Source organism: Centruroides vittatus, unplaced genomic scaffold (genome assembly GCF_030686945.1).
Source record: "Centruroides vittatus isolate TY-2023 unplaced genomic scaffold, ASM3068694v2 contig_351, whole genome shotgun sequence".
Lineage (NCBI taxonomy): Eukaryota > Metazoa > Arthropoda > Arachnida > Scorpiones > Buthidae > Centruroides > Centruroides vittatus.
The window spans coordinates 2,000,434-2,025,145 of record NW_027122174.1 but is presented as its reverse complement, the minus strand read 5'-3'; the positions used below and the strand labels follow the sequence as shown (position 1 = coordinate 2,025,145).

The 24,712-nt window shown below is 31.1% G+C and overlaps 1 protein-coding gene across 6 annotated transcripts in view; it reads left to right on the top strand.

Annotated features, from left to right (window-relative positions):
* The window catches only part of LOC136974588 (dynein axonemal heavy chain 7-like), a 158,084-nt gene that overhangs the window by 83,033 nt on the left and 50,339 nt on the right, over positions 1-24,712 (top strand). For 5 of the 6 annotated variants that reach the window (XM_067269506.1, XM_067269508.1, XM_067269509.1 and 2 more), the window contains 9 exons: positions 2,392-2,509; positions 2,631-2,716; positions 5,762-5,904; positions 6,381-6,547; positions 8,732-8,931; positions 9,134-9,297; positions 13,617-13,770; positions 16,787-17,112; positions 18,380-18,512. In XM_067269506.1, coding sequence (XP_067125607.1) covers positions 2,392-2,509; positions 2,631-2,716; positions 5,762-5,904; positions 6,381-6,547; positions 8,732-8,931; positions 9,134-9,297; positions 13,617-13,770; positions 16,787-17,112; positions 18,380-18,512 — 1,491 coding nt within the window. The remainder of the gene's footprint in view (positions 1-2,391; positions 2,510-2,630; positions 2,717-5,761; positions 5,905-6,380; positions 6,548-8,731; positions 8,932-9,133; positions 9,298-13,616; positions 13,771-16,786; positions 17,113-18,379; positions 18,513-24,712) is intronic. The other variant, XM_067269505.1, reaches the window with a different exon arrangement.

Here is a 24,712-nt window from a genome sequence, read left to right as displayed (position 1 = left end):
AAGTTTACACTTCCGGAAGCAAGATTTTCCCATCTTCACATGGATCTGATAGGACCACTTCCGCCAGCTGACGGGAAACACTACTGCCTTACAGTGATCGACCGTTTTACCAGATGGCCAGAGGTCATCCCAATTGCCGACATATCTGCTGAGACGGTATGCCGAGCCTTTTTCTCAGGTTGGATCGCAAGATTCGGATGCCCTACTACGATCACCACCGATCAAGGACGTCAGTTCGAATCGAACCTCTTCCGAGAACTGACCAGACTTCTCGGCACCAATCGCATCCATTCGGCAGCATACCATCCCCGATCAAACGGTTTAATAGAACGATTACATAGACACCTGAAGGCATCGCTAATGGCACACGAATCCTCCAAATGGACCGACGCCCTTCCGGTAGTCCTCCTGGGAATTCGTTCAGCACTTAAAGCCGATATAGGCGCAACAGTAGCTGAACTGTTATATGGTACCCCGTTAAAATTACCAGCTGACATCATTAGCCCCGACACCCCACGAATTTCTTGCGAATCTTTTGTCAGCCAACTAAAAACCCACATGGCCAATCTGAAACCGTTAGCAACTTCCGCTCATTCCACAGAGAAAATTTTCATTCATCCAGAACTAAAAGAGTGTACACATATTTTCTTAAGATTCGACGCAAACCGACCTCCTCTTCGTCAACCTTACTCAGGCCCATACAAAGTGCTAGAAAAACACGACAAAACACTAGTAATTGACATCCAAGGTCGCAAATCCACCGTCTCAATTGACAGAGTAAAACCAGCGTATATCTTACAGGACGAACCACTTCAGAAATCTAGTATAAAACCCGTCCAATCAAGACCATCACAGACACCATCTTCATCTGCAACAGCGAATAACAAAAAACTGGAAACGACCTCCAAAAAAGATCAAACTGTTACCACGAGATCAGGCCGTCATGTTCATTTTCCTAAAAGACTAGTCACCATAATGTAACGTTAAGCGATTCGTTCGACATCAGTTCTATCGCTCGTCCCTCACTGGGGGATACTCTGTGGGGAACGTCACTCTCCACATCTTAACAGTCGTAACGAACCCCAGGTGGTAAGAGTTATTACTTCCTGGAACGGGACCGGACTCACCCTGTGGGACCTTTTGGTCAGCCAGTTGCCTTTTGTTAGCCACATCGTCGAGTCATGTAACTGTTACGCGAGCAGAAAATAAACGTAGTTTTGTTACTGTTCGTCTCATTCGTTTTTAATCGCGCGGAGTGACGAGAAGCAAAATTAATAGCAGTAAAAACACTACACACTATCCATTTTCTCTGGATGGAAAGTGTTGATGGAACTTTGGAACTTGCGCTCATATTTTCTCCATTGTTGTCTAGTCTGTGACGTTTTATAATTTTTAACAACTCGACGCAATGTTCCTTTTTGTCATTAATCTTTCCCCTTTTCAAAATTTCTATGTTATAATTATTTATACACGAGTGCCATGTCAAAGATCCATCTCTACTGGAGGATGCTCGTTTACAATTATTGCGTTCTGTTTTACATGAATAGCATTTTTTCTCATCACGGTTTCACATGACTAGCACAACTAATTTGATCTTTGATTGGTTTTTAACAATGGAGGTTTTTTTTTTGCTAGTTTTGTTTTAACAATTTGCTATTATAAATGTTTAATTTCAACTCATTTCTGGAAGCTCACAATAATAATAATAGTGACTGATCACTATGGTATTATTATGATAATAGTGTATCTTGAACTGAACTTGAAAAACGAGTTCACACCACACAGCTTATTGTACAGTGTGAACTCATTTTTTCAGGAGGGGAGTCGACTTATCAGACATCAAAAAAGTGTGAAACAGAAAAAGTATGTTGATTTATCCAGTGGTGACGAGTTAAACAATGTCAAGTAAATCGAGAAAGCTGACTAATTAACCTACGGTGACGAGTTATTCGGGTGTTGACTTATGTGGAGTCAACTGTATTAGGAAATGTGTAAGGATAAGTGATTTCCTTTCCTTTAAATAACAGGAAAAGAAAAACCTATCGACAAAAGTAACTTATTAAACAAGCGTGTGATATTAGACAAAAAAAAAGTGGCAAACAAATACAAATTGTATATTTGAATTCAGATTAAAATCTGAAAATTTTAATCTGAATTTACATTTTGACATCATCTCTTTCAGTTCCAGCTTCAATCTAACACTTGTTCTTTCTAACATACTTTTTTATTTATGTTTATTTTCATTTTTTTGTTGTTAAAATAATAGTAATAATTCAAATGTATCAGAATTTTATGATTTCAAGAATTTATGTATTATTTGAGAACTACATTATGTTCTTTTAAAATATAAAAAGACAATATTTTGTGCAATAAATAATTTTTTTTAATCAGGATATAGCAGAAGTAAAAACAATGAAAAGTCCACCACATGGTGTAAAACTTGTAATGGAAACCATATGTATTTTGAAAGGTGTTAAACCTGATCGAATTAAGGATCCAGCACAAGTTGGTATGAATCTCTCTGATATTATATTCTTATTTTTATAATGATTTTACTTTTAAAAAATTAAGGCTTTTCATCATTTATATATATATTTGTATTGAATTTAAATTTTAAATCAAATAATTAGGTAGCTATAGTGAAGATTATTGGGGTCCATCTAAGAAAATTCTTGGAGAAATAAAATTTTTAGAAAGTCTAACAAAATATGAAAAGGTAAGGTGTAATGTATATGTGACAATGTAAGGTAAATCTATTAAAATGTAGAAACAACAGATTTTGAGAAATTTCAATGAATTAGGAATATGTATTTTTTTCGTTTTCCTTTTCTTTTTCAAATTTTATTTTTCCATTTCTTAAAATATGATAAATGATGATTTTAAAAATACAAAATTTTTAAGAAGACTGAGAAATTTAATTTTTTAAATTTACTAAACTATTAAAAGACTTTAAATTTTTTAAAAGATATGCTTGAACAGACTATTATGATTGGATATGTAGATGTAACTTAACAATTTATTCATGTAGTTATGTCTGGGGTCTATTTACAAAAAAATTAATACACTAACTTAAATTTAACTTATATTGTTATCTAATTTAAATTAAGACTGTACAGAAAGAAAGAGGAAAATTGATTAATTAAGAAGAATAGGTGAACGGTACGGTATCTTAAGAGAGTTTTTCTTTTTCATTGTCTACTTTTTCAATACTGCTCTTTCTTTTTCCTTTCCTTTTTCAGACATTGAAATTCAAAAATCTGTTTTGTCTAAAACATCTGCACTTTGTCAGGAAGGTAATCTTAACTGTTCCAAGTTCAACTTGTTTTTCCTTTTCCTCACACTTAAAGTTTACAACATTTTTTGCCACCTTTGTTTCTTCTAGTCATTCTCTACAACAGTGGTGCACAAACTATTTTCATTTCCCCCATTTTGTGTAATATTTTGTCACAACCCCTAGATAGACAGTAGACGTTTTTTTTAATTATCAATGTAGTCAAAGTGAAATTCTTTCTGGTACTTGCACTTATGTTTATACCTTATTGGGGGTCTAATAAGGCAAAAACATAATTTTATGAAACAATGGTTTTATTTATGCACATGGATATAAATATTTATTTAATGAAAAATACTTTTAAAAAAACTTTACATCATAAGAATTCACTGTGAGGTATGCACTTGCAAAGAGCTCATGATTGCTTCTATGTTCGAATATGTATTGGAAATCACAAGCCGTAAGTCATCCTCTGTCTGTTTTAAGTACTAATACAGACAGTAGTTTTCGTAAAAAAATATAGTTTTATTTTTATAAATAATATAATTTCATTTCACTATTTTACTGGTATCTGAAACTTGTTGAAGAAAAGCCTTATATATTTTTTTCTCTGGTTCTCTTTTATTGTCAAATAAATTTTTTTGAATTTGGTGACTTCAAAAAATACAAGGGAGAGGAAGCACTAGTATGTGAGAAGTTCCTCAAATTTTCATGTTGCATAATTGCTGCCTTCTCCTGGTTGTTTCATTTATTAAAGCAGAGTCCCATTGACTCTGCTCCAATCAATCACCAGGAGAATCAAAACATGCAACAAAAATTTGAGGAATTTTTCATGTACTAGTGCTTCCTCTCCCTTGTATTTTCGATTGTCTACTGACAGTAGGATTGTCACATAAGAAAATTCGCAGATTAGACTAATACATAATTGTCATGAAAAGACAAAATGTCTGTGTGTAACAGGAACTTAAAGCATTTGAATACCATCTGAACATCTTCCTTTGCACAATCCCGTTGTCACTGGTCAGTTTCGTGTGCTTCCCATAATGGCACTGAAAAATAAAAGAGAGAGTTGCTCTCTCAACCCTGAATCAATATATATATATATACCCTCTCCTGCTCCTCCACTGGGTGTATTGCCCTTCCAGGCAATGGAACATTCTAGAAGCTTATAAACAAAGGCTTTGTAACCAACAATTTAATTTTATATACAGAAATGATGAGTGATTATCACACAATATAATTAGCTTAAAATTTTCAAGGACATTTTTCCTTCAAGAAAAAATAATGAAAAAGGCATCACCATGAATCAATGAATCATCACTAAATTTTTGAAGAAGAGTGTAAAACTCATGGAGCTAAGCTCCCTAATAAAGAAATAAAATAATAAAGGCAGAAGGCCACATTATCAAGGTTGACACACATTCTTTTGACTGATTGGGAACAGAGCTTGAAAGTTGGTGACATTCTAAAACATTTTGGATGATGGATTGCATGTGAGACAAAAGCAATAATTTAACAATTGCTTCATCCCCTTTGTTGTAAACATCATCACCTCTTGGTGTTTCTTAAGAAAAGGAATTATTTCAAAAGGATTAGTCTGATTATTCAGTGAACAAACACTACAATATAGATTCTGTTAAAAGTTAAATAGAGATATTGAATTAATATTACTATTTTTAAATTTGATATCGTATATTTTTTTAAATTATAAATTTTAATAAATTATAGTTGTTAAATCTGAATTGTTTTTTAAATACATACAGTATATATTGGATTGCCAACTATGAAATGTTCATTTCTCAGTGCACCTTACTTTGTATACATATAATGGAAACAACTACATTGAGACAGGAATGTTACATTTTCCTATCTGGTTACATAGTTATTTCATTTTATGATTCAGTCCATTGTGAGTTTTGACAGAATACATATTAGGCACTTTATGCTTTTTGAGTTTTAAAGTGTTGAATGCAGCTCAGACTACAAGAGACATCAATGATGTTTATGAAGATGTACTGAGTGACAGAAGTGTTGTCAATGGTTTGCAAGATTTTGATCTGGGGATGTCAACCTAAAAAATCATCCTTGTGTTGCTTTCCCAATGTAAACCTTAGAAACTCTTTTGGAATCTAACCCAAGAAAAGATGTTATACAAAGATTTTGAAGTGATCTCAGGAGGCAATGCGAAAACACCTGCAAGAAATTGGCAGTCTCAACAGTAGACATTTAGGTTCCACTTCCAAATGTAACTACATTCAAAGAGTGATGATTGCAGCTTCACTTCTGCAATGAATTCAGAACTTTGTAATGAGATGGGAGAAAGTTATAGAAATTAAGGTGATTATATTTTTGATTAAAAATGTTCTGTTTGTATACAATGTATTGTTAAAATGTTTAAGAAATCAGGCATTTCATAGTTGACACTCAATAGTATATTAATTTATATATTGAATTTATAATTATCATAAGAATTTTTCATTTTTATTGTAGGATAAAATTCCAGTAAAAGCAATTAAAATCATTAGAGAAAAATATATTAATAATCCAGATTTTGATCCTGGAAAAGTAAAATTAGCTTCAACTGCTGCAGAAGGTCTTTGTAAATGGGTTATTGCAATGGAAAAATATGAAAAGTAATATTAACATTTTGTTAAATTAGTAAAATATAGTTTTGTATCATTTAATTCAGAAAAAATTATCAATTTATTACCAAATTATTTCTTATAAATAAAATACATGAATGTACAGATTATAATTTGTAGTTGTTAGTTCATAGATCTTTAAATTTTTGTGTAATTAGTTGATTTAGCATCATAGTCAATTATAAGTGTCTTTATGCAAAAGAAAATGATAATGTAGTTATATATGATCTAACACTTTGAACATAATAAGTCATCATGTTCAAAGTGTTAGATGAAATATAATAATGAAATGAAACATTTTTTAGGAAATTATTTATGTAGCTGTGGTATTTTATATAAATTTATGCACTTCATATTAGATTGAAGCTTCTAATAGATTTTTACTTTTCATAATTTAGATTTTATTTAAATTGTTTAACTATTCTTGTGATTTCAAACTGTTAATATTTTAAATTAAAATATTTTAGAGTTGCTAAAATTGTTGCTCCAAAAAAAGAAGCTCTTGCTAAAGCTCAAACTGAATTATCAATAGCAGAAAATGAATTAAAAGAAAAGCATGCTGAGTTAAAGGAAGTGCAAGATAAATTAATGAAATTACAGGAATATTTAGAAGAAAATAAACTGAAAAAAATGGGTAAATTAATTAAATATAATTTCTTAGTATATTTCATTTTAAGTTTTTTTTTTTAGTTAGCTTAGATTAGCTAATTATTATATTATAGGTTTTGGCAGTGATTCCCAGATTTTTCGATCAACCGCCCTCTTTGTTTCATAAAACCATTAAATGCAATGTTTTTTTCTTACCTGTTTAACAGAGGAAAGGGAAAGGCTGTCAGTGACCCCAACCTTTGCTTATGGTCACTGTTCAGTACACTGTCTCCAGCACCCCTTGCTGCCCACTTGCTTCTTCTCACCCACCCTAGATTTACTCACTGCCCAAAGGGTACAGTAATGCCCACTTTGGGAACCACTGGGTTATGGAGATAAATGTTAATTACTATTGAATGAATAGTTGTAAATGCTAATTTACATCATTTATTTCTGATTTAATTTGATAAAATTATGTTAACATCAAATATACTAACTATAAGTTAGATTACTCTATATTTTATTCCTATATTTTAATTTCTTCCTGTGGGGTAGATAACCCAACCCTTTCACCCCTGCTCACTTTGCCCCACCCAACTTGCTCAATCTGCACTTACTTCACTCATCTGTTCAAAAATTTCAAAATGATTTATTGATACCTGGTGCTGCTGTTTCTAATTTTTTTTTTATGACAGAAAAGTGTAGTGATGATTTACACTTCCTTAAACCTGTTACCAATACATAACGCGTATAAGATATACAGCAGGTGACAAACATTTTCGAACTATCTTGCAGTTCTTCCTCAGGTCAACTAACTTAGGAATGCTTCTAAATGGAACATATGGAATTCAACAGGATCGAATGTCATTTCAACAAAGTCAGTCTTGCCTGACACGTGCAGTCATGTGGCTGGCTTTATAGATGGCTATGGTTTCTAGCCACTTAAGATGGTCCTGGTGGGGTGTGTTGATGATGACTGCAGCTTTATCAAACTGCGCCTCGACTTCGGAATTGGACGCATACATAGGAAGAGCAGTAATGAGCCGCCCATGCCGGATATCCGCTTGGTGTTCCCTTATACGGGTATTTAAGGAATGCTTGGTAGAACCAATGCATAATAAGTCCTTGCCCCACCTGTTGTCTCTAATCAGGATGGAATAGATACCAGGGAGTCTGGTGTGATCTGGAGGGTCTTTTTCATTTCATAGGATATTGAAAATCATGGAACATCTCCTGTATGCTACTCGTATCCTATGATTGTTGGCTATCTGCTTATGCACTGCTTTAAGTTATGGGTTAAACGTGATGGGAATACAATGTTGAACTGTCAGGCTCTAAGTTGGCATTATCGTTTGCGGTGGAGGCATGCTTGAAGCATTGGTATTGCTCGACTAAACAGCATGTCAGAGTCGGGTACCCGTGCTCGGTTGCTATCTTCCTAATTTGGGCTAATTCAGTCGTTAGGGCTTGCTTGGTTGATGAATACAAAAACGCCCTTCTGACTAGAGCATTAAAAGCTGTTGCCTTGTATAAGAACAGGTTGCACAAATCAACTGATATGTGTGTAGAAGTAGCAGATGGTTTGTGGTATACTGATGTGTGGATGTTGGATCCTTCCATTCTAATGTCAGCATCAAGAAAATGGACCTCCTCTGTGCTAGCCTGCTCTATTCCTATTGACAAACCAAAAGGGTTGTTGTTGATGGCTTGCACGAAAAACGCCATGTCAGGAACTTCTCTCCACATGATGAAAATGTCGTCAATGTATCTTTTATAGACCTCCTAGTTTTCCTCCCTAACATCCTGGTCACTTCTGTAGTGATGATTTTAAGCAAAGTATTTTATGTATCATTGGTTGGTAAAAAATATCAATTTTATAAAAACGTTTGCTAAATATGAAAAACAAACAAATTTTACTAAAAACTATTTGTAAACAAAGACTTTTTAAACTACCATTATAATAAATTTTCTCTAAAGTGAAACTACTATAAGTTTGGTTTTGGAGAGAATTTTTCATGTTTTATTTAAAGATATTAATCCCTCCAAATGAAAAAGTAATTATTGCTAGATGAAACATTTTATTACTTGGAAAAAATTCATTAAGGAGATAGTTTTGATAATCACCTTAAAATCTTAAAGAAAATATAAAAATATCATAATTTATTTATTTACATTTAATTTCAGAATAATTTACTGCTATTTTTTTCATTATGTGTAATTTATTTTACAGCTGTGGAAAATGATCTTGAATCATGTACATTGAAACTACAAAGAGCAGAACAGTTAATTGGTGGTCTAGGTGGAGAAAAAACTCGATGGAAGAATGCAGCAAAAGTTCTGGGACAACGCTACAATAATTTAGTTGGTGACACTCTTATATCTGCAGCTGTTGTAGCATATTTGGGAGCATTTACAACATCTTTTCGACAAGTAAATAAATTTATATTTAGTAATTTATGAAGCAAAATATTAATTTTAACCGAGGTTAATAATTTTACAATATCCTTAATAAAAGACAATTCAGTTATGTTCTCTTTATATATTACATTTTACAATTATATTTCTGTTTTGTTATTATTAATTTAAGTTATTAATATAAACTGTAGTAAAATATGATAAAAATTTTAAAAAGAAACAGATTTCTGCATGGATTGAAGCTGCATTACAACATGGAATTGTATGTACAAAAGAATTTTCTCTAATAGAAACTCTTGGAGAGCCAGTTACAATAAGGAAATGGATAATTGATGGACTTCCTACTGATAACTTTTCTATAGAAAATGGAATTATCATCAAGTATGTTATAAATTTTTACAGTGTAATTTATAAGTTACTTACAATAGTGATTATGTGACCAATTTATCATTTTCACTCAGTTAAATTCTAAATGATATTTAAAACATAAATTTGAAAAGATCCTTCATGCAGTAGATAAATATATGTTTAAGTAAAATATAAATGTTATCAATGTTATTGCAAGTTTACTATAAACTATAATAAAGATTACAGAGGACAAACATAATAAAGTCACATAACATTAACGTTAGTTCCGTTTATCATAGACTTGAGACAAACAATTATAATGAGTAGCTATTTCTGTAAGAACTAAATTTAACTTATATTCTAAGTCGACCAAGAGAGAGAGTTTACAATTCTAGGTAAAATACCTAAGAGAGAGTGATGATGCATTGTGATCCTGTTTATTCGATGTTGGTAAGACAATCGTAAATCTAGTCGAGGTATTGTCGGGCCATCATCAGACTGTATAGGAAAAATGAGAGTTGGCCGACAGAAGCAAATGTCTGCCTCGATTATGACGGGACGGGTCTGGGACAGGTTGTTCCTAATGGACAATCTCAATGGATGCTTGAAGTGGACAATTGCCCCGAAGTTTGGGTGCTTTGTCGTTTTAACATAAGAAACCATATTCTTGTATGTGTTCTATACAATCTGATGAAATTAGAATAATTATGATTATCTATACTAAAGAATATTTGAACTTTTAATCTACAGTTTATCCATAGGTGTAAACCAGGACTAGATAGAATTCCATGCAAAAAAAAGTAAGATTATCAAAAATGTTTTTAATTGCACTGCTAACTTATTACTGTATTTTCATCTAGATTACCTGCAGGTTATGTCTTTAAAAAACAATTTGAAAGGAAATGTGGGTTATATGTCGATTTTATAGTAGCATTTTGAACTCATGCCTGTGAAGCATCAGCTGCTGCCATAGATGCAGGATATACAGTAGGGCAGATTATGCAAAGGTTTTATTGTCATTCCAACAATATTCTGTGTGATATATGCTATTGTGGGTTATAGGTTCAAAAATAGTATTTTCACTTTCTAAAAACCACAAAGTTTCAAAATCAAAAAGATGCATTTTCAAAAAGTTAAACATTTGAAAATTGTTTTATAAGTTGTTTTTATAGATTTAACAAAATCAAAACAATGAGTGTAATTCTGCATATTGAATCTGTCAAATACAATACAGTCAAACCTGTTTTTATGCGCTCTTTTTATGTGCGATTTTTATTTGTGCGATTTTTTTAATGCGAATTTTTAATTTGTGCGGTATAGTTGGCGACTAGTCTCGTGCGATTCGTCATGTCTTACGTTGACTTATTATAGCTAAATAAACTTATTATAGCATAAATGCACTTATTATAGTAATATTATTGCATGAATATGCGAAAAATGAAATAATTTACTTTTTAAGTCAACAAAACACCACCTGGACAAAAATATGTAAAACAGACGATAGACCAGACGATGTAGTCAAGTGTTGACATCTGTTGTCAATAAATTCTATTTCGTACGGTTTTGAGTTATTTTCTATGTGAGACTTTTTTTATGCGGTCCCTGTTGACCGCATAAAAAAAATATTTTTTAATTGTGTCGCGAAAACTATTATTTACAGCCATTCGTGAAGTTTCGTGAGAATTTTTTTAATGCGTTTTTTTTAATGCGGTCCCTATCCCCCGCATAAAAACAGGTTTGACTGTATATTAAATTTTACCTAACAAAAACTCGAAAATAATAGATTGTAAACATTTCTGTGATTGGTTATTTTTTAAAATATCAAATACCCTGTACAATGAATTCACCAGTATTTCAATTATCAAAGATCACAGTTTAGTTGAATGTATGCATCTAAAGAGTGTCTAAATAAAAATATATTTAATAATAAAATTTATTAACTGGAATAAATGTAAACAAAAAAGTTCCAGCCTGTTCCAGCAAAAATTTTTGTGATAAGGGCTTTAAAAGCCACCATATTGTATCTGAGAAGATCATTTGAGCAACAAGGGATGTATAATGTGTGGGATGTTGGTTTAACATATACCTTTGAGTATATCGCCCCATTAACTAGGATGATGATCAGATCCAGGAAGTATGCTTCTTTATTATTGAATTGGTCCAGGGCTATTTTTAATTTGTAGGGATTGCTATTGATCATGATGAAGCTTTGCATATCTGGTTTTGTATTCCATATAATCACTATGTCATCTATATCAGCAGTTAGCAACCTGTTGGAGAAAATTTGGGTGGTTCGTGAAGAAATTTGGACATTGATCAACTGAAGGTTATGCGAAGTATTACAAAAGAAATGCAAAATGCTTAGTTGCTTTTTTTACTCATTGGGGAGGTTTTCTTCATTCAAATCTAAAACCAAATATGAAGTGTCTGTAATCAATAAATAATGAACAATATTTTGAGTGTGATTGTCATCTGTTGTGGAAAAGCACTAACAATCCATAAACTTATTTCCAACAAGCAGCAATAAACTGTGGTTGTTCGTTGAGAAGGGCTTGTAAACCCGTGAATGCACGTTACAAGTATGAACACAGAGACTGATACACAATTAAAAGTCTTTTTATTTCCCTTCCGGAACACGGTTCTTTCCTTTTCTAATTTACAAATGATCCCAACTGGAATAACTTCACTGAGGAAGGGGTCGCCACGTACAAAGAATCACACCCGCGCTCGTAACACAAACTTTTTACACCCGACTTAAAACTAAACTTATATCTACCTTAAAACTAAAAAGGAAAGGGGAAACAGATAGATTTAGGAAAGAACGAAAGTAGATAGAATTAGATGGAAGGTACTCGGGTCTACGATGATCGGTGTTTTCGCTGGAGTGTATTTTCGCAATGGCAGTTGTTTTTCTCTCCTTTTCCTTGTTCGGCTGTCTGCCCTCAACGTCTTTTGATTCCCTCGGTTTTGTGTCTATTTTCCCTTGGCCTCGACGGTCCTGTAGCCATCTTTCGACTTTTCCCGTTCCTGGTCGATCGCTGGCTCACACTTCCGTCCTTCTCGAGGTCCAGTAGAAAAGTGTCCCTTGTTCACCACTTAGCCTTCAGGGCGTCCTCGCCTTCTTTTGTTCTTACTTAGGAGGGGTAATCCTGCCCTCCAGCAATAATGGTCAGGTTGTTTAGACAAAGGAGAAAGGAACGGAAATAAGAGAATGGAATGAAGGAAGAAGGAAGATAGAAATATATATATATATATATATATATATGTATTTACAACTTATGAATTAAACAAAAATATACAAGAAAACAATATGGCTGACGGCCACAAAACTATAGGCTTACATTGATTTGTTATAATTAAACAAGCAAATTTTATATTAATATAATAAAATTGAATTTTTATGATCATTATTCTATAGATTTTGTATCATTTATCATTTAAAAAAATTTATGATAGTGGTCCATGGGATTCAAAATTGTGAGTTTAGTGGTCCATGAAAGAAAGGTTGCAGGTCAGAAAGGCTACAGACTGCTGGTCTACATAACGCTTATATAATAAAATATTTTGCATTTTAGGAATAACCGTGTTTTCCAACTATTACCGTATTTTTACGGACTATAAGACACACTTTTTTCTTTGAAAAATTGCCTCCAAAATTCAGGTGCGTCTTATAGTCCGTAGCGTCTTATAGGTATTTTTTTTTTTTAAATTGTTTAAAAATTAAGGTGCGTCTCATAGTCCATAGCATCTTATAATCCGTAAAATATGGTAATGTTTTGTGTTTTATGATTTAAAATAATTTTATATATTAATAATATATTTATATTATTAATTATAATTATTATTATTAAAATTATATAAAATAATTTTATACTGTTATTGCATTGATAACAAAATTACTTATTTATTCTTTATTTTTTTAACATTTTAACATTAATTATAAATAAATTGCTTCATTGCTACCACAAATGTTTCATTTGCTAACTTTTTTCCATTATGCATTCAAATTCTAGTTTGAATGCATAATGTATTGCATTCTGCATTGTATGTATTTAGCATCTGATGACATATCAAATAAAATATGTGGAAGTACTTCTATTAAAACACAAATATTATTTATCACTTTATTATTTTACTTAGACATATATTAGACATAATCTATTTAAATATGTAGTTTTAAGATTTTATTGATTTAAAAGCAAATATATTAAATATGTAAATGTGTTATAAAATTATTATTATTTATTAATAATTTATATTTATTATAATTTATATTATAGTATAATTTATATACTATACTTTAATTAAGAATTAAACTTTTCAAATTTATATTAATTTATTTTGCTTTCAAGTAATTCTCATCGTTGGCCTTTAATGATTGATCCTCAAGGACAAGCTAATCAATGGATTAAAAAGATGGAGAAAGAAAAGGATCTCCAAATAATTAAACCAATGCAACCAAATTTTCTTAGAGTTTTAGAGAACAGCATACAGTTTGGAAAATCTGTAAACTTATTTTAATTTAAACCATTTTTCTATTAAAAGTACAAATTAATACAAATTATAATAATAATAATACAAATTATAATAATACAATGGTTGAGTTATCATCATTACTAGGTGTGTATACAGACACTTGGCAATTCTATCATCAACTTTTATTTGGGAATTTTTTATTTGCCAAGACGCCGAGAATAAAAAGTTCCCAAATAAAAGTTGATGATAGAATTGCCAAGTGCCTGTATACGCACCTAGTAGTAATAACAAATCATCCAAAGAAAAGAGGACATGGTTTCAGAATACAGTAGAACCTTGATTATCCGGACCTCTATTATCCGGATTTTCGATTATCTGGATTGTTCAAAATAAACAAAAATTGTACGAATTTGCTGATTTGCACTTGGCAAATTGCGACACTGTTGTACGTATGCGATCGAATGCAAGGAACAAAATTTTGAAAAGACCATTAGTAAATTCCGGTAACACAGTAGAAAGTAGTATAGGAGACATTGCGGAAGCAATAGTACAAATTTCAATATGTGCTGAATGTGACAAAGAAGATGCAACCGAGTGGTTAAATTGCGATGCGAACGATCCTGGATTCCAAATTTTGAATGATGAGGAAATAATTAAAGAAATATCTGCCTTAGATGAACAAGATCGAGAAGACGAAGAAGAGATATTGGTCCTACATATTCTGAAGCTTTTCAGTGCTTAGATGTCGCCATGAAGTGGTTTGAGAGCTAAGAAGAGTGTAATCCAGGACAACTTATATGTCTTAAAAGTATTCGCAATTTAGCAGCTTCAAAAAGAACAGCTAGCTTTAAACAAAAATCGTTAATTGAATTTCTTAATAAAAAATTATTTAATATTGAAGCTATATGTAAATCTAGACAAATAAAAATTATTCATACTATATGCACTGTCAATTATTATTTTTTCGATTATCTGGATTTTTCCTTATCCGGACTACCTTCATCCCCAATTAGTCCGAATAATAGAGGTTCTACTGTATACAATAATAATACAAATTAGATTAATTTAAAAATAATTTTAAATACAATATTATTTCAATTTAAACAATAAAGAAGATATTTTCTAATATATTTTTTTTTTGTTCAAAATTAATTAATTCTTTAATAGAAATTAAGATAAAGATAAATATTTTTATAATATACCCTGTTTCCCCGAAAATAAGACAGTGTCTTATATTAATTTTTGCTCCCAAAGATGCACTAGGTCTTATTTTTTTTGTATGGTATGGCAGCTTCCGGCCACCAGGGGAGCTCACCACAGCACATTCGTACAGCACAGCAGGGACAGCGTACAGTATGGTGGCAGGCGACGAGCCTCTTGATGTTTTGCCTGCACATTTACAAGTGACGGCTGTGGAAGGGAACATCACAGAAGGTGGTCATCTCCTGCATGCAGCTGCTCTGCAACGGACGGTGAAGGTAGGGGATAATGGTGGCAGGCTAAAAAGAATCACAGCTGCATGCTCTGGTGTTCTGTTCGGCGGGCATGCTTCCAAATGAAAACTTTGCTAGGTCTTACTTTCCAGAGAGGTCTTATATTTAGCAATTCAGCAAAACCTTTACTAGGTCTTATTTTCAGGGAATGTCTTATTTTTGGGGAAACACTATAATTAAATGAACTGTATATGTATTTCCCATGATCTATTGCAATAGTCCTCAAACTTTTTTGGTTTGCAACATATTGTAAAATGTGAAAAATTTTTCTGGTGCACTTCATGTACAAAATTAAAAATATATTAATATATTTTAAGTTATAAATAGTTGTGTACTATAATAACTGCTACTCTGCAGGCTTAACCTAGGTATTACTTAATCATGGATGTAGTAAATCTTTGTACAAATTAATTTCTTCTCATTTTTAAAATATACTTTCATAATATTCATGGTGCATTTAGCCAATTTTTCTGGCATATCAGTGCACTTTGGCATGTCATTTAAGAACTACTGATCTATTGATTCAAATTTTGAATTTAAAAGAGATCCATTAACATTAGATCTTTTCATGTATAGTTATGTCCTATTAAACATTGCATATTTGAATATATTCTGTGATTTGATGTTAATGAATTTAAAAACATTAGATATCATACCAAGGAAAATTTATCCCAAGTTTTGTTTTATTGTTAATCTTATTATATCTGTAATTATTTTGAATAATTTTTACATTTCTGGCTGTTATATTTAACAGAGGGAAGGTATAGCTATCAGTCAAAAAAATGACCCCCCCAAGATTTTTATATTTTTGGACTTAGGACCTTGAAATATCAAGAAATGCAAAAAAAAAATCTGGCGGTTTTTCTGTATGTATGGATGTTTGTCTACGTGGGGGGCATGATTCGTTCATTCTCTTTGAATCTTAATAACACCTTTGCTTTTGGTGAAAATTCTCTCAAATTTTACAGGGAGGTTGTGTATTAGGGGGATCGATGCTATTAAAGTTTGGTGGTTAAAGATTAAAGGGATGGGGAGACATAGGAGAATCATTTGTCACATCTTGACTGAGATCAGACTTAATGAAGATTTTATTTGTATTAGCACTTACAATTTTTATAAAACCCATCTGTACTTTCAAAATTAAGCTCTTTGCTAATTTTATAAAAATTCATTAAATAAAATATCATAATAGATGATGCCATGTTGTTCCAAGGAAAGTTATGCAACTCATTGCTGGAGTTTTTAATAATTAGTCATTTCCATATTTCTATTGATGTTAAAATTTCAACTATTAAAATAACAATTTTGTAGAGCTAAGTAACCTACTGACATTAATTACCAGTATATAACTCAATATATATGAGATGATGGTAAAAGAATTTTATTCAGAATTAAAATAGAATTTAAACTTTGTAATCTATTTAAAATAATTGTGCTTACTGCTAAAAATATAGAAAAACAGTTTAATGCAAAATAAATTAGCATTTCATTATTTCATAAGTCTAAATTACACTTAATTCCAATAATTTTATTATATATCTTATGCTTTTCAGGTTTTATTAGAAAATATTGGAGAAGAATTAGATCCTGTTTTAGAACCTTTATTATTGAAACAAACCTTCAAAGATGGAAAAACATTGTATATTAAACTTGGTGAAAGTACAGTTGAATATTCTTCAGATTTTAGACTCTATATGACTACTAAATTGCCTAATCCTCATTATCTTCCCAATATTTCTGTAAAAGTAACTTTGATAAACTTTATGATAACACGAACTGGATTGGAAGATCAATTGTTAGGAATTGTTGTTGCTAAAGAAAAACAAGAATTAGAAAAAGAAAGAAATGATCTTATTATAAAAAGTGCAAAAAATAAAAAGTTAGTTCAATATACAATATATATACATATATTGTTTGTTTGTAATTATCTTTAAAATTTAATTAATACTATTTTAACTATATTTTAAAATTTGATATAATTATTTACTATTTTTGATTTAAATTAAATAAAAACTAATGATCATTACTGATATAACTATGTTAATTAATATATTTATAATATATTAATAATATATTTATATTGCACATTAAAAACATAATTTCTTTTCCATTTTAAACTGTTATTTTAATATGAAAATTAATATTAAATATTTATATACATAGCCAAACAATTGCCTTAAATACTCAGGCTATAAATCCACTATTTTTAGTAATTAATATTAAGTAATTTGCTACTAGAGATAGACATTAGGTGCCATCACTTATCCAATTTAGATAAGTGATGGCACCTAATAATAATTATAATAATTAATATTAATTAATTAAATTAATAATTATAATTTAAATAATTTAGAATCATCTGGAAGAAAAGAACTGGCCGGGGTGGGGTTTAAACCCACAACCTTTGCTTGCTATGCAGTGTGCTTGCCAGTTGCACCACCCAGACCCCAAGCAAGCCTTCACTTCCAGATGTATTTAAATTTAAATATAACCTTATGCAGTTAATCACTAATTAAATAAATAATTATATTATTTAAGTCCTAAAGCATTTTAAATAGTATGGTTTGAAACAGATTTAATTCCAAAGAATTTTTTAAAACTTAAATAATATAATTATTTAAGCAAAAATAAAGTTAGAAACTCACACCAAGGTTTGTATAGCTTCTGGAAAAAAATTCACTGAGTTCCTTGTGCTAACGCTAAAGAAACTCAGTGAATTTTTTTTCAGAAGTAATATAATTATTTATTTAATTATATTATTTAAGTCTTAAAGCTATTTTACTTATTTATAAAACCTTATAAATAAGAAAAATTTTTAAATCTTGTTTTGATGCATCATAGAAAATTAATTTTTGTTTATAAAGTATAAATGAGTTGTCTTTTATATTCCTAGTTAATTTTATTTATATAATACGTATATCATAATTGAATTTGACATCATCAATTTAATAAACAAAAGTGTTTGCATTTACTTAGGGATTACAGATTCAAAAGCATTTTTAGGATACTTAAATGAATAATTATTATAATAATTATACTATAATTTTATTATTTATTTTAAATTTTTACATTTGTTTATTGTCAATAGTATTTTATTATCTTTTTCAGTTTTTATTGCTTAATTTATTAATATTAATTTTTTTCAGACAATTAAAAGAAATTGAGGATCGTATATTAGAAATTTTATCAACAGCAAAGGGTAATATCTTGGAAGATGAGACAGCAATCAAAGCACTTTCATCATCAAAATTACTATCAAATGAAATTGAAGAAAAACAGGTTTTTTAATACTATACTATATAATATTTATTTGATTTTTATATATAATGAACTTTCAATTGATTACAATAAATATTAGTATACAAAATTTCATATATAAGATTTACTGTTTATTTCCACAGATAAGATGACCTTCAGATAAGACGAGGTATAAATTTTCATCAAAGTTTTTTATAGTTTTAGCAAATATCTGTCCTATAAGATGACCCCCAAACTATCAACGGCCTATGAATTTAGTTTATATCAGGGATCATCATCTGGATAATAATACTGTATAGCGTAAATTATGTCCTATTCGTAATTTTTCGAATGAACAAATTTTATTTTCTTGCATCTGGCAGCACTGCCTTGCAATTGTTGCAAACATTCGCACTGATTTGGGCATTCGAGTAATGACCTTGACTATTCACAAAAATGTCCTATGGGCTATTCTATTTTGTGGACATACCCTACTCTCTACTAGTAAATAATTACGGTCTGTCTGTTTTTTTATAATGGTTTTAATTTATATAAATTTCAATCTAATTTTTTCTTTGTATCTGTCCTATAAGACGACCCCGGATTTTGGGGGCATTTTTTTATGATTCTCTTATCATCTTATCAACAGAAATATACGGTATTTACACATATTAGTATTAATAATCTTGTTTTTTATATGTATTAAAACTCTATTTTAAAACAAGATGAAATAAAATAGAAAAAAAAGAATTTCTTTCTAAAAATTTATTTATACTGAATTTTATATTTTAATTTTGCTGAAGTAGTCTTCAAATTTGATTGAAATTTTATGACAAAACTAAAGGCTATACAATGAAAAACAACAATAAAGTTTTAAGAAAATATATAACAGAAATCTTTATTGGAGTTACTCTAATAACAGTTTCCTCAAGTATTGTTAGGCACAAGCCCATGGTCAGAAGACACACAAAGATACAAAGTGATTTGGCTCAGTAGCAAAGTCACCTAAATTTGTTTATATAACATCTAGATCTACAATCTAAAACCATTGGCACCCACCTCTAAAACTACCTTACACTCTAATAACACAAATGATTCTCAGAGTTTAATGAAATTTGGTAAAATAAAAAATTATATGAAGCGTGCAATGCTTCATATAATTTGGGGTAAATGCCAAAAAACAAATTTTTCAGGAGAGAGAAAAAACACTTTTTCTAATGAACAAACTTTAATCAAATGCTAGAAAAATTATTTTAACAATTTATAGTTTGGAATAAAACATTGGGTTTAATTTCAAACACCTACAAATAATAGTAAGGAAACAAAAAAAGTTTAAAAACAGGGTTAGAGCCATAACGTTGTAAATGCCAAAATTGTGCAAGTGCATAAAGTTGTAAATGCCAAAAACGATTGCAGTCATAAAATTAATGTTTCTACAGCTGAAAAACAGTTTTGAATACCAAAAACTTACATTTAAATTATTAAACACAATTTACAAATTCAATATCAATTTTAACATTAAAAACTGACAATAATCTATTAATGACTTGAACTGGGCTGTAATCTTTATCAATAAGGTATTAATTTAGTGTAATAAAAGTTAAAACGTATTTAAAAACTTCAAATTTGAAAGATTAATGGAAGTCCAAATATCATTTTGAAATATCAAATAATAAAGTGACAGGTTAACTATTAATAAACTGGCATTTAGTTATCCGGTTCTGCTAGCATCTCCTTGAAATAGGTTTGTGCTATTGGATTTAAAAATGGTATCATTTTACCAATGTCAGGTTTCTTCTTTTGAGGAATCCCAAAATGGGAGCGAGCAAGAGGAAGTGGAAGATTTTTGAAATCATCAATGCTAACTCCATCTTTCAGCACATTAAGCCCAGTGCACCATCTTGCTGCTTTACCTCCATCTTTAGCAATCATAACTTTACCAAAGTTATTTGATGAGAGTCTAATTTGGGATGCTGTTGAGATTCCCAGGTCTTTTGTATTCAAAAATGCGTGGGCAATCGATTTAAAGTCATGAAATTTCTCAAATACGATGCAGGTAAAAGGGTTTTTGGTCCCTGCACTTTTAATGATGTCCACAAGATCCTTTAGTGTGTAGGCTTTGCATTTTTTCCTCCGTTTTTCAATTAGAGCAAAGTCTCGATCACAGCTGAGAAATGTGTGACCCTTTACAGGGTATTTATGTGTTATTTCTGAAAATACATTATTGGCCAATAACACCAGATACATGGCTATCACGTATTGATTTTTGTTTTGACCAACACAATTGTCTGTCCACAAAGTCAGCTTCTTTCGGTCACCAATAGCAGCCTCAGTAGTAATATAATGGTATATACAGGATGATATTTCCAAAGACCCTCTTCCTCCAAAATTCTCACTCCACAAACACATGCATCCTTTCTCTTTAATTGAATCGTGAATTCCAAGGTTGTAGCATGCCAATTGTTGAGCATAATACATTTCAGTGTGTGTTAATTGTGGTATATACATTTGCTGCTGCAAGTCAAAAGATAAAACATACGAATCTGAGGTTTTAGCATTTTTTGTGTCATCAGACATGTCTTTTGTGGTTACTTCAGCTCTGTAATGATGTAATTCCAGTTCTGTTTTTGCTGATGCATCACCAGCTTTTATTCGTACATCAAGGCGGTCACAAGTTGAGCAAGTGTCCATGCGAGGTCTTTGAAAAGACAGATTGAATTTGGTCAGGAAAATTTCATTGTACCATTGTCGAGTAACTGGGGCTTTGCTCCCAGCATACTGTTGACAATATTTCTCAAGGAAGGCTCTATACATTCTGCTAACATTGAGATCAGGTGATAAGTACATTTTATCTGTACTTTTGGCTCGAGCATAATGACTTTCTTCACTTGGAAAACTCTTAATGTGCTCAATTATTTTTTCCGTCCACAACTGCTTTTCAGTACATTTTCGCTGGCCTCCTCTTTGATCAGTAGCATCCATTTTTCCTTCCAAAATCTTTTCTCTAATCAACTGAATTCTTCTTGCAGTAACCCCGAATGTATTACACAAAGTCTTAAGACAAACTCTTATTTGATAACTCAAATGATAACTGAAAGAGTGTTGCCTTCTACTTCCAGAAGGATGGTGGTACTTCCCATATCGTCTTCTTTTTATCATCTGGGGATGAACAAGTCTTTGAAGATAACTCTGTTGCTTATTGTAGTCAGCCAGTTCATAAAATTGTTGGAAGAGTTCCTGACGGTAAGCCAACGTTACGTTTTTGCAAGCGAAGGAACACTTGCATGTCACCTGTAACGTAAACAAAAAGTTTGACAAACTTGTTGGAAACAGTCATATACAAGTTGTTCACCCATGCATAGACACAATAACTATCCATATCTTGCAAATCTCAAATCTACGTCTATATTTTTGAAGTATTAAGTCTTTTACTTACCCCTGTTGGTGGATCCTTTCTCGGATTAACTTTCTGTGATATGGGAGAAATGTACTCTAAGCCACTATTTTTTTGTTTCTTTCGAATGTTCTTCTTCCATTTTTCTGCACATTTCTTTCTTCTTTTAGGTATTTCATACTTTAAGGAATTCATTTCACTCGTAAAAAACTCACTGCGTTACAAATTGGAATAACAAAATGATGTAAAAGTAAACTGTAACATTTTACACGCCAAAAGTCACGTGGCTTGCGCTTTGGCGCTTAAAACGTTATGGCTTGCACATAACGTCATCTTCAAAATATAGCCACTTAGAGCGCCACAATCGCCACAATATTTTTTTGTAGGAAAAAACATTGCATTTAAAATTCATTTCTTCAATAAAACGAATTTTGAGAAAAATGGCATTTACAACCTTATGGCATTGCACACTTCGTATATTAAATAACAATAAAAAATAAAAATAGCTGTTGATACTCTGGCTATATCTGATCAAATTCTAAATTCTTCTCATTTTCAACAAAAAATTCTTATTACAGTTATAAAACATAATATGGTAACATAAGGAATGTATTTACTTATAAGTGACATTATAATCATAGGATGTGAGGGAATAATAATAAAGTAATAATGTTTAGTGAGAAGTTGATCCATTAATTCAGTTTTCTTACAATTAATTAGAGTTGATTTTGAGTAATTTGAAAACACTATCAAATAAAAGTTTTGCAACATTTAAAGGAATAATTATCACCATTTCTTTATTGAAATGTAACACAAACTAAAATAAATGTTGTGCAATGTCAAAATAAATACCGTATTTTACGGACTATAAGACGCACTTTTTTCTTCAAAAAATTGCCTCCAAAATTTAGGTGCATCTTATACTCCATAGCGTCTTATAGGTATTTTTTTTAAAAAAAATTGCTTAAAAATTAAGGTGCGTCTTATAGTCTGTAGCGTCTTATAGTCCGTAAAATACGGTAACTTACTATGCAGAATAAACAAGATCATAACGATTCAATGAACGTGACATTGATGATTATGTACTGTAATCATCAATGTGCATCAGCAGAATATTCACATGCTGTTTTCAATCATTTTATGAAACTGTAACTGTACTGTAAATTTTTCTGATATCTAGGAGGATTCTCTATATATGGTTCTTTGAAACAAAATTACTTGGCAGTTTCCATTCTCTCACATATGAAGCATCTCATATTCTCCCTGCAAAAATTGCATTTTTACAACAGCAATGATAATTAAAAAATAATAAGATCACACAATGACTAACCACTTAGTCATTCACTTGCAAAAAACCTCACCTTGCTTTAATGCATCCCTAAAAATCATAAAAAATGTTTTCTACTTATTGTTTTGTCTTTTCGTGAAGTTTTCCTTCATGTGTTTTTAGCTGTTACTTCTGTGGTGGTGAAAATGGATAAAACACTTGAATGACTTGAAAAGGTGTATATTTTCTTCATTGTCTTAACTTCGAAATAGAAGATATCCAGAGTTATGTAACAATATGTAAATGAAATTGGAATACTCGGAACCACCACTAGAGGGCCAGACCAGTTATAAATATGTTAAGGACTTGATGGTATGGTAAGATTATACTTCCGTTTTTAATGTGAAAACGTCAGATCCTCCATAGAAAGGCTGACATTGATATCATTTTAACTATGTGAATTTTCTACTTATTGTTTGTCTTTTCGTGAAGTTTTTCTTCATGTGTTTCTAGCTGTTACTTCTGTGGTTGGTGAAAATGGATAAAACATAGACTTGAATATGTGTATATTTTCTTCATTGTCTTAACTTTGGAATAGAAGATATCCAGAGTTATGTAACAGTATTATTGTTAATAATGTGTTTTGTTTACGAGCCATTTCCAAGCTTCTGGTGGTATTTCAGAGCTTTTGACATTAATTAATTTGTGATGTTCATAGCAACAAGTGCATAGACCAGTGAATGGAATAGTGTAACAATAAATACTTGACAGATTCCCCAAACAAAATATTTTATTTTTGCTTATGAACAGGTACTTTGGATTCCAACTCTACAAGTGCCTCCTTTACACAAAGGCATTAAACAATGGTTTAGTAAACAATGAAATGTACAGTACATGCGCAACAGTCATACATGGGCCAAAACTTAAAACTAATATGTACTAACTTACAACTAAAGAAGAGGAAGAGTGATAGAAAAGGATTGATAGATTAAGAGGAAGAGTGAAATACCTGGAATTTCTCTTGCCTTCACAATCTTGGATGGGACGCCACGTTGAACTTATCACTGAGACTTTAGACATTGTCCTGTTTTTTCATATTTGGCTGATACCAGTTTAGTATCCTCCCTCGTTGTTATGGTCAGGGTTTCTTCTCTATTGATATCTCGGTCTCTCACAGTCTCCAGTTGTCCTACTCACGACCTGGAGCACTACCTTTTTTTGTCTGCTCATCTCAAGAGCTCAACCCAAAACTCTCTATCTATTTTTTTTTTTTTTTTTTTTTTGCCTCAGGGCCTTCACTCTCCTTTTGTTCTTCTGATTCTCCAAAACAGTTATCTCATCCACAGAGAAAAAGGATTGGAAAGGAAAGTTCTAGAAGTAAGAACAAAGGAAAAGGCTAAAATTAACTTAAATTAATAAATACATATATACAATATTATGGCTAACAGTCACAAATTCTCCTCTCCAACTACTTTTGTATATAAATGCTTTCTGCACAACCTCCAAAACATCATTTTCCCCCCCTTAAAGATATTGATTGAGACAGGAAAAATCACTCCCATGCTGAGTCAAGAATTCCTT